This window comes from Protopterus annectens, chromosome 2.part2, assembly GCF_019279795.1.
Source record: "Protopterus annectens isolate FY-2018-M chromosome 2.part2, PAN1.0, whole genome shotgun sequence".
NCBI lineage: Eukaryota > Metazoa > Chordata > Ceratodontiformes > Protopteridae > Protopterus > Protopterus annectens.
In genome coordinates, this window is record NC_056730.1 from 2,080,424 (window position 1) to 2,091,500 (window position 11,077).

At 39.7% G+C, this 11,077-nt stretch overlaps 1 protein-coding gene across 1 annotated transcript; it reads left to right on the forward strand.

Annotated features, from left to right (window-relative positions):
* Positions 1-8,218: 8,218 nt before the first annotated feature.
* LOC122795506 (cholesterol 25-hydroxylase-like protein 2) lies at positions 8,219-9,784 on the forward strand. The gene has a single exon (XM_044063691.1). It carries the CDS (start codon positions 8,389-8,391, stop codon positions 9,280-9,282), a length of 894 nt encoding a protein of 297 aa, XP_043919626.1. The 5' UTR covers positions 8,219-8,388; the 3' UTR covers positions 9,283-9,784.
* Positions 9,785-11,077: the final 1,293 nt, after the last annotated feature.

The window sequence follows — 11,077 nt, forward strand, 5'->3', positions numbered from 1 at the left end:
CTTGGAGACAGGCATGTGGGTCTGCTAGTCAGGGCAGAACTCAGAAAGACTGCACACTTGAAGCCAGGACTGGTAAGGTTGTTACTTCAGAGAAGGAGCTAAGCTGTAGCAGTGAGACTGAAGATGAGCCACAGCTCCTGATGGGTACTTATGTTCCCTTGGACAGAGCAACTGCAAAGACAGAGGTGAGTAGTAGTACCCAGGCTGACAGTGAGAAACTGCTGTCAGAGGATACCAGACTTCCTGTGGAAGTGGAGCTGAGGAGGGTTACAATGAAAGAATTGAGACAGGCTCTGCTGTCAGACCTTACATTACGAGGCTTGAGGGAAGTAGCTAGGGAGGTGCCTGATTCTCAAGGAAAAGGGGACTCTGTATACTGGGACAAAGGGTTACTTTAGAGAGTGGAGCCCTGAGGGAGGACTAGAGGGTGAGAGAATACAACAGTTGGTAGTGTCCAGAACCTACCATCTGGCATTTCTTGCCATAGCCCATGACATTCCCTTTGTAGGTCATGTGGGCATAAAGCATACCAAGAGATATATTATGCAGAACTGTTATCCACCTGGGGTTTCCAGGGATATAACAGGCTATCCACCTGGGGTTTCCAGGGATATAACAGGCTGTTATTCACCTGGGGTTTCCAGGGAAATAACAGGCTGTTATCCACCTGGGGTTTCCAAGGATATAACAGGCTGTTATCCACCTGGGGTTTCCAGGAATATAACAGGCTGTTATCCACCTGGGGTTTCCAGGGGAATAACAGGCTGTTATCCACCTGGGGTTTCCAGGGATATAACAGACTGTTATCCACCTGGGGTTTCCAGTGAAATAACAGGCTGTTATCCACCTGGGGTTTCCAGGGATATAACAGGCTGTTATCCACCTGGGGTTTCCAGGGATATAATAGGCTGTTATCCACCTGGGGTTTCCAGGGATATAACAGGCTGTTATCCACCTAGGGTTTCCAGGGATATAACAGGCTGTTATCCACCTCTTTTTTCCAGGGATATAACAGGCTGTTATCCACCTGGGTGTTCCATGGATATAACAGGCTATTATTCACCTGGGGTTTCCATGTATATAACAGGCTGTTATTCACCTGGGGTTTCCAGGGATATAACAGGCTGTTATCCACCTGGGGTTTCCATGTATATAACAGGCTGTTATTCACCTGGGGTTTCCAGGTATATGACGGGGAACTGCAGGACCTGTAAGCAGTGCAAAAAAGTAGGCATGGTAGAAGACAAGGTCAGAGCTCCTTTGGTGTTTTTGCTTGTGACTGAGGCTATTTCAGTTGGTAGCTATAAATATTGTGGGGCCTTGGAGTACCCCAAGTTCCACAGGGAAGAAGTATATCCTAATGGTAGTAGATTATGCTACCAGATACCCTGAGGCAGTTGTCCTGTCCTCCATTGAGGCAGAAAAGCTGGCATATGCTTTCTTAGAGATTATCAGCAGGGTAGGATTCCCAAAAGAAATACTGAGTGACAGAGGTGCCAATTTCATGTCAGATCTGCTGGCTTGTCTGTGGAGGCACTGTTGTATGAAACACCTAAAGACTACCCCCTACCATCCCCAGACTAATGGTCTTGGGGAGAGGATAAACCCTAAATTAAAGAGCCTGTAACCACTGGTCACTAAAGAAGGTGTTTGTACTCTCATGCAGCCACATGGTAGACATTCAGAGTTTAATATCACAATAGCTTTATTTATTTTTTGTTAGCTTAGTTAGTTTAGGAGAGACCCCATTCCAAATAGCATTCCAAATACAGACATTCGCAGATCTGTTTAAGAGAGATTGGGATAAATATTTGCCCCGTCTGTTGTTTGTTTACAGAGAGGTGCCCCAGGAATCCACAGGTCTCTTACCTTTTGAGTGGCTGTATAGGCATAGGGTGAGGTGACCTCTATATTTGATTTACAATGAGTGAGAGGATGAGTGGGAATCCCTCTAGGAGACTGTTATGGCTTATGTCCTAAGCCTCAGGACAAAGCTCATGGAACTCATTGGCTTGGCCAAGGAGAATCTGGCAGAAGCCCAACAGCAAAAAAAGGTCTGGTATGACAGGAATGCTTGAACTAGAGAGTAAGATGTAGGGCAACAGGTAATGGCTCTCATTCCTGTCAGACACAACAAGCTGCAGGCAGCTTGGGAGAGCCCCTTCAAAGTGGTAAGGAAGGTCAGTGATATGAACTACATGGTAGAACTGCTAGGCAGTAGGCAGGGGCAGAAACCTTACCATGATAGCGAGGCCCTGGTGCTAAGTATTTGCAGCAGAAGGCAGGAGGAGTCTGAGGGGGAAATCCCAACTTACTATAGTGGAGCCAAGGGTTTCAGGCATATGATATGACAGTTGACAGTGCAGCATCACAGTGGGGTTAGCAATGCCAATCTAGATGAGCTCTCAAACAGGGTATGTTGCAATGTATTCCCAGATAGGTTCATCCCTCTCAAACAATGTTTCTGAAGGGTCACTTGAAAGACTGGCTTGAGTCTTGAAAGGGAAGAAGTGTGACAAGAGCAGGTACCACCAGCACAGCTAGCTGGAATTTTGTAAATAATTATATGTAATTTGTGAATATCAGACTAATCTCTACAAGATGCTTGTGTTACAAATGTATTAGAACTGAATGCCATGTGTATTAAGTGCAACAAGAGGAAGTACTGGCAGGCCAGCTAGCTGGAATTTTGTAAATAACTATATGTCATTTGTGAATATCAAACTAATCTATACAAGATGCTTGTGTTACAAATGTATTACAACTGAACATTGTGTGTATATCAAACTGCTTTGTACAGATGTTTGTGTTGAAAAGGTATTTGTAAAGTGCCTCTGCTTAAAATATATCCACTATGTGCCCTTCAGGAAGAGAACAAGTACATGCACTATTGTAACTTTTAAAATGTATGTTAACAGAGGAAACTGGTGGGTTAACCTCAGTCTAGCAAACTTTAGAAAAATATTTGAAATTAAATTACTTTATAGGCTAGACCATAAAGAGGCTATCTGATATGTTTCAATGCAGCTTGAGACACAAAGTCTGTACTAGGAAGCTTTCTATATTGTCTTTGGGGTGAACTAATTGCTACTTTGGAAGCATGAAGGAATGCGATTGTTTTATGACTTCCAGCACCTGACAAGGATCTGAGCGAAAGCCCTTGTATGAGTATATTAACAGGTAGATGCTAAATACTGTCAGCTTCAGCAATGGGGGGTTTACCTGGGAACTAGAAGTCAGATGACCAGAAATTATGTCATTCTGCAAGATATCCCAGTAATAATATTTTAGATATTATTTTGAGAAGTCTCCAAGTGAGAAAGAATATTCTGCATTCTGTCTTGGACCTGACAACAATGACAAGAACCATTCACCACATCTGTCTTGTTTTAAGTAAGTTATTAGGGTATAGTAACTCTCTTAGATACAGTCAGGAATATAGCGAAGCTTAGTTTAAATATTTTCTTTATTTGTGTGAGCCTATACAGCAGTGTTTTTTTAAATATTTCCTATCATTTTGAACACTAATGTCACTGTGAATATATACTGAGTACTTTCTTGTTATTTTTTTTTTAATTATTTATTATTAAATATAATCAAACCTTTCATTGTTGCTGATCTACATAGAGATATTTAAGTTTTGAGAGTACTTGCTTATTTATTTGTTGACACTGTGTGCGCCACTCCCAGTAGTCTTGCTCATGGTCAAACTACCATTTGTATTAATATTATACAGTAAGATCGGACACCCATTATTAAGGATCCTAAAGTAGCAGATAAGGAGTGACTTGTGGCAGTGGTAACTACCTTATAGTCTGGGCAGAAGGGGACATAGCTAGTAAAGCCATGCCAGCCTTTCCCAGGCATGCGTGCATGTAAATCAAACCTCAAAGAGTGTGTGTGTGTGTCAGCTATTTGAGCATGAAGCACTGGGTGGAGAGACAGGGTGCTGGAGGTCTTGACTTGGCCACTGAGCTGAGATCTCAACTCTATAGCTGTGCCAGCTGGCAGTCTTATTGGGGATCTAGAGAAAGAGGGAGAAACCAGCCCTGGACTGACTGTGGTCTCTGTGTGCTCTTAAGGGAAATTGCACTGATGCAGAGAGATGTACCTGGAAGTACTGTGTGTGTACCTGTTATCCTTCCAGTGAACGTCCCCCCACAGGTGCCAGTGGTGAGGACTGAGGCTCCTTGATTACTGGTCCAGTGGTGGGTTGTCACACCACTCATCGGTTATTGCTTAATTATCCTGCACTGAATTGGTAAGCACTCAACTGCCTTCAGCATGTCTTCTGAAATCACATATGCAGCAGGCGCACTGAAGTTTTCCTTCAGCATACTACACTGTCCACAAATAGCTGCTGTGAACTTTACAGAATCCAGAGTAAAATATATCATCTGTGTACATCTAGTATACTAAAAGATTGTGAAAAAATATATGATAAATTCTTGCTCAACCATGCCCATGAAAAGATTTGCATACTAAGGGGCAAAGCTTTCCCTCATCATAGTACCACACTTTTGTAAATAAAATTGTTTATTAAAAAGAGAAAAAATATTAGCCAAACAAAAGTAATCCAGCTATTTAATATATGTGGCCTTAGCAGAATCTCACAGAAAAATATCTAAGGCTTTATGTGTAATATTAATATATAAACTATTAACATCTATTGTCATCCAATAGTATTTCTGAGACCAACTCTGATATATGAAGGTAGTTTATAACAAACAGTATGAGAAAGTCATGAACTTTCATAGCCTTCTATATAAACCCTCCACAACCTGAGATAATAGGTCTCCGTAGTAGTTTTTCGACATTCTTGTGTATTTTAGGAACACAATACAAAGTGGGAAATTTAGTCCACCTCAAATCCAACAAACATTCTCCATCCTTAATTGTTAATAAAACAACTTCACACCCTTATTCACAATTTCAGATATATGAGTACATGTACTAGTATAATCATTCCTAATAACTTTTTCATAATCCCGTTTTATTCAAATGTGTATGGCATATCTTCTCTTGCTGTGTGGCATTCATTAAAACTACACTTTGTCCTTGATAGCTGGTTTAACTACTAAATTATTAATAAACTCTAGCATTTTTATGGTAGCTCATTCTTCCTTAGACATATTAAAATCATTTCCAGTTTTATTAAATTTACACAAAGCATCAGATATAACTACATTTAACATGCTAAAAAATTGAATTTTAATGTTTTGCATAGGTGGTATAAAATGTTAAACCTTTTGCACAGCTAGAATGTGCAGAGAGGTAAGTATCACTTTTATTAGATGCTGTAATAGGAGCAATATGCTGTTAAAGAAAATAAACCAATCCACAACAAAATGAAGTTGTATGCTGGAGTTCAATGATAAAACAGTTCAACAAATGCATCACACAAATCAGAACTTCAAACGTCAAATACAAAATGTTTTATTTAAACATGCAAAGCTTTCAGGTTATCACCCTTTCTCAATGCACACCAAAAGCCAAACCATTGTCCATTTAAATATCAGTCACTGGGGCATACAGACAGGTGAGCTGATAATCCATAAAATTGCCATTAGTTTGGTATATGTATGTGTACATCCTGTGATGGACTACTATCCCAGCTATGTTTGGTTCTATGCCTTACTTCCATAGTTTAGTAGACTGATGCCAGTTCACCAGCATTCCTGGACAGAATAAAGCACTTAACGGAGATGTATGACTAGACCCACAATAAGGTAATCCATGCAAATGTATTAATGTTCAGGATCCTGGTGAAATTCAACACTTAATGGATATGCTTTGATTCAATTAATTCTCATTGCTTTAATTATAGTTGTATTCTTGGATGCTGAATAAATCTAATGTGTTTCATTATCCTGCTTAAAAATGTTCTCCACGTGTTGGGGACACTGCATGTAGCCTAGGACTCAGCAGGTAGAATACTTGTTTTTTATGCTAAAAGCTTCAGAATTTTGAAGGTTCTGTATCCCAAGTCACTAAATAAGGGAGGGGGTTGTCATGTTGAAAGGTGAAATTCCTCTTCATCTTCAGCTTTCTAACAGACGCCTGAAGGTTTTGGGCCAAAAGTGACTGGTATTTGGAACTGCTCATAATTCCCTCCACTTTAACTAAAGCCCCAGTTCCAGCTGAAGAAAAGCAGCCCCAAAGCATGATACTGCTACCACCATACTTCACCGTGGGGGTGGTGCTCTTTTGGTGATGCAAAGTGTTTTTGCACCAAACGTACCTTTTGGAATTGTGGCCAAAATGTTCAGCCTTGCTGTCATCAGACCATAACACAATTTTCCATATGCTTTTGGAAGACTTGATGCATTGTTTTGCAAATTTTAGCCAGACCTGGATTTTTTTCTGTGTAAGAAAAGGCTTCCATCTTGCAACCCTACCCCATAGTCCAGACATATGGAGAATATGGGAGATTGTTGTCACATCTAGTACACAACCAGTACCTGCCAGAAATTCCTGCTGCTCCCTCAATGTTGCTGTAGGTCTCTTGGCAGCCTCTCTGACCACTTTTCGTCTTGTCTTTTCTTCAGTTTTGGAGGGAAGTCCAGTTCTTTGCAACATCACTGTTGTCCCATATTTTCTCCACTTTTTGATGACTGTCTTCACTGTGTTCTATGGTATATTCAATGCTGTTGAAATGTTTTTGTACCCTTCTCCTGACTGATACCTTTCAACATTGACATCCCTTTGATGCTTTGTAAGCTCTCTGCGAACCGTGGCTTTTGCTATAACAGGCAAGTGAGTAAATGTCAGAAAAATCCTATTAGTACAGCTGAATTTATTTGGGTTTAATCAGAGTCTCTTTAATTGATGGCAGGTGTGTACCCAAGAAGAGTGAATGCTATACTTAAATCAAAAGGTGCTTCAACGAAGTATTAGTTTAAGGGTGTGCACATCAAAGTATTAGTTTAAGGATGTGCACATTTATACAACAATGAATTGTACAGGTTATAGGTCACATTAAAGGTGGGAAAAGTTGTAAAATGATTTAGTGTAGTCTCGTTTTTATATCACAAAAAAATGGCATTTTAACAGGGGTATGTGCACTTTTTATATCCACTGTAGCTATGTAGTACATCGGAAATTGCGAACATAACTAAGAAATGCCGTCTGATTGCCTTTGGCTGATTTGGCTACTTAATTACCAGCGCCACAAGATTAAAAAAGCACATACAAATGAACAAATTAAAGTCAATCAGACTAACTTCAAACAAAGCAATCCATTTCAATAAACCAGTTATATTGAAAATGTCTTGCGCTGAAAATAGTTAAAATAAAATATCACAACTATACATTACATTTTGCAAATGTATCATTTTTCAATATCTACCTATTCTATATTTTTAATCGAAGCGTTAGAAACATAATTGCAGATGTTACGAATTTAAGTTCAATATATAAAGGGCGAGTAAACCAGGTCATAAAGAATATAAAGTCCTGCAAGGTAGCAGCCCCTTTCAGTTCTTCCCAAAAGGGCAACCTGAGCTCTGCTTGATTTCACATAAACCAGAATATGTCACCTTGCCTTCATCGCCATTATCAGGACAAGCTCAGGAAGATGGAATGCCAGTTTTGTCATATGGGTCTGCTTCAGTGTGCATATTGCCAAAATAAAACAAAGCAGCATTCAGACAATTGTAGTTAAAACATCTGCAGTACCTGCTGTATATGTGCGCCCAGCGCTTTAACTGAGGGGCAGTGTCACTCTGTATGCAGCATACCTCTTATAGCAAGAAATCTGGACAAAGCCATAAATAAAAGTTGGACAAAGGTCCAGAAATAGATTTAAATATTGTTCTTACAGACTTAGAAAATTGATACAATAACAGATTTTGCATTAGCATGAAGTTTTTGATGGTAACGAAGTCTGAAACTAAAATGTCTGTCATTTTCTAACTTCAGTTTTTATTGATTCGCCACTAATTTACCACAAAAATACAATTTTATGAGAATCACAAACGAGGCAAAAATCTGAACATTCTGCGAAAATGTGTTCACTTCAGTGGTATGAACGTAGATAATAGGGCAAATAAATCATAATTCAGTAGTGACATAAACCTGCAAGGTAAGTCAATCATTAAAAAGGGCGGCGATTGTTCTGCTTTACTAGCAAATATTTGAAAAAAGGGGGCGGTGTTAAAGTATACTTTAAAAGCCTTTTCCCCGAACTTTATAAATACTTCAGCTCAGCAACCCCGTGCTAACTTTTCCCCATGTTTGGCCTCATGGACTGCATTTTTGGAAAAACTCGCCCGCCGTTCAATATTCGAAAATAAAGGGCAAAGTGACTTAGTTTTGTAAATTAAAATACTTCATGACAGTTTGACGTTCGTTTTTTTCATTAGCCTTCCTTCGTTTCTAGTTAGCAGGATGCTTCCTACGATTGCAAACAGCATGTTTCGACCTTACTTACATGTTTTTGAGAATACCAGCGTAGCAGACTATCTACCGGAGTATTCCTTGCTGCAGCCTTTCTGGGACTACCTGCGTGTGCATCACCAGGACACTTTGAGATCACCCTTATTTCCAGTCATCATCTCTGTGTCTGGCTATTTTTTCTTTAGCACCTTATTTATGGTCTTGGATCTTTTAGCTCCCAAGCTGCCTTTATTGGACAAATACAGGATACACCCAGAAAAACCTGTATCGTGGAGTGACATTAGCAAAACTTTAGGACTAACTATCTATCAGAATTTGGTGTACATCTTTCCCGTATCTGTGGCACAGTGGTACTGGCGACCCCCAACACAACTTCCTGCGGCCGCTCCAAACTTGTCAGAGTTATTATGCGGTGTTGTGGGTTGCACTCTACTCTTTGATTTCCAGTACTATATCTGGCATGTAGTGCATCACAAAATCCAATGGCTTTACACGACTTTCCATGCAATTCACCATGAATACTATGTTACTTTCAGCTGGGTGGCCCAGTATCTCTCAGCATGGGAGCTGTTCACTCTGGGGTTCTGGACCACTGTGAACCCTCTCATTTTACAGTGCCACTGCCTGACCACATGGGCCTTCATGGTTTTCAACGTGTGGATTTCTGTTGAGGACCACAGCGGTTATGACTTCCCTTGGTCCATGCATAACCTGATCCCTTTCCAGCTTTGGGGAGGCTCTATTAAGCACGCAATGCACCATCAGAAACCTTTGACTAACTTTGCCCCATTTTTCGGCCATATGGACTGGATTTTTGGAACCGGGACAGACTTAAAACACTCGCCCGCAGTTCAAGAGAAGAAAATAAAGGGCAAAGACCTTTAGTTCTGTATAGTAAACCTAGGTAGCCCGCTTCGGTAATTGATAATGACTACTAGAGTTGATAATCATACATTTTGCACATAACGATAGGACAGAATGTATTGCAATAATGAAGTAAAATGCGCTTCTAATGTGTTTCTGGTATTCTTTAGCCTTGGATTAAAAACAGGGAATTGTGCACGCACGGGTCAAAGCTACGGTTTGCACACCTAAAGGCAGAAACAAATAAAAGGAGAGACTTGGGCGATACAGAGAAAATGGCATTAATGCATCTGTACTTTCCGAGGTAAATGAACATAGTAGTCTGAGATCATTTCTGATGCCCATGCACAGTATGTTTCTGTAAAACAGGTGTGTTGAGTGTATTTACGGTTACCACTTCTTCGGATGCCCAAAGTGGGACATTTTTGTGGAAACATGAGATTTTGCAAGACAAACCATAGCCCCAATCATTGATAAGGAATGGACTTCACTTTTTCTCAATATATAAACGCTTATTATCATAGTATTTGTGTTGCATATGCTCTTTCATATACATTTAGGTTTTCAGATATAACAATTGTTTTATGCAAATGTTAAAGAAACCTTAAGAAATATTTTCTTCCGAATCTCAGGAGTGTTGCCATTTTCATTCCCCACAGGACACATCTGCCCAAGTAGGAACCGTTTTGCGCAAAGTGGGACATGTGGTACCCAACCAGCCTATGTAGTACTTTAAAATGAACTTTGAGCGTCTTTGCTTTAGTATTGGGATGTGTAATACAATGACTTTGTTAACTATGAAAGCTAGCGATCTTTTATTATGCACAGAACTTCTAAAGTCGCATTCAGTTTAGGTAGTAGGGTACTGAATGTTATTTCTTAGTATCAGCTCTGTCCAGCATGTTGTTGCAATGGCATTTTGTGTCCAGAATCGTGTGGCAACAGTTAGTTCTTATATCAAATAAATACTAATGAGTATCATCTGGTCAGCATTCAGAAAATTTGGTATAGCATTATAAAGTAATGTTAGATTTTCTAAAGCATTTCACTCTAAATTGTCATTTGGGACAAACTGGTCTATGAGCTATTTACTTTTGAAGTTACCTTACTAGCTGGAGTGCTAGAAGGCTACCTTACACACTAAAATCCTCAATCTCGTAAGAACTATTCAGCTTAACTATTAGTGTAAATAAAATAAATATGCAGGTTAACAAGTGTGGTATATGGAAGATGATGAAGGCTAATGGAGCATAGAAGAGAGGCCCCCAGAGAGACCTCCAGCATACTTTTAAACTGTCCAGATGTTCACAGAATGTGCAGATTTGTGCCTCAAATTTTCAGTCTGTTACTCATAAAATTTTTGATTTTCTGGCAAATTACTGGGATGACCTAACAAATAAAAATTAGCAAATAATGTCATACATTTGAGTTTCAGACTTCATATGCCTTAGCAAATACATTTTAATACATACCCTGTTATTCTAACAACTTTCTAAGTTTACAAGAGCAATATTTAAAACCTGTCCCTATTTTTGGGGCTTTGTGCCATCAGCTTTGTGCAGTTTTTGTGGACTGAGAGGTTGAGAAGTATGGCACTCAGTGACCTAAAAAGACATTTTTTTTACCTTTTTTAAGTAATGGAAGCAAGAACCCCCAGGTTTGTGTTATGTCTGCACTTGAATGATGGTAGTTTAGTGCTATAATTAGTGGTAACTGATGACTTTAAAGCAAGGGATGGGGCTAATGGAAGCAGTGGAATAGGTGGAGGCTCACCGTGGAGCTAACTGGAATGGGGTGAGGTTATATTACAGCAAGC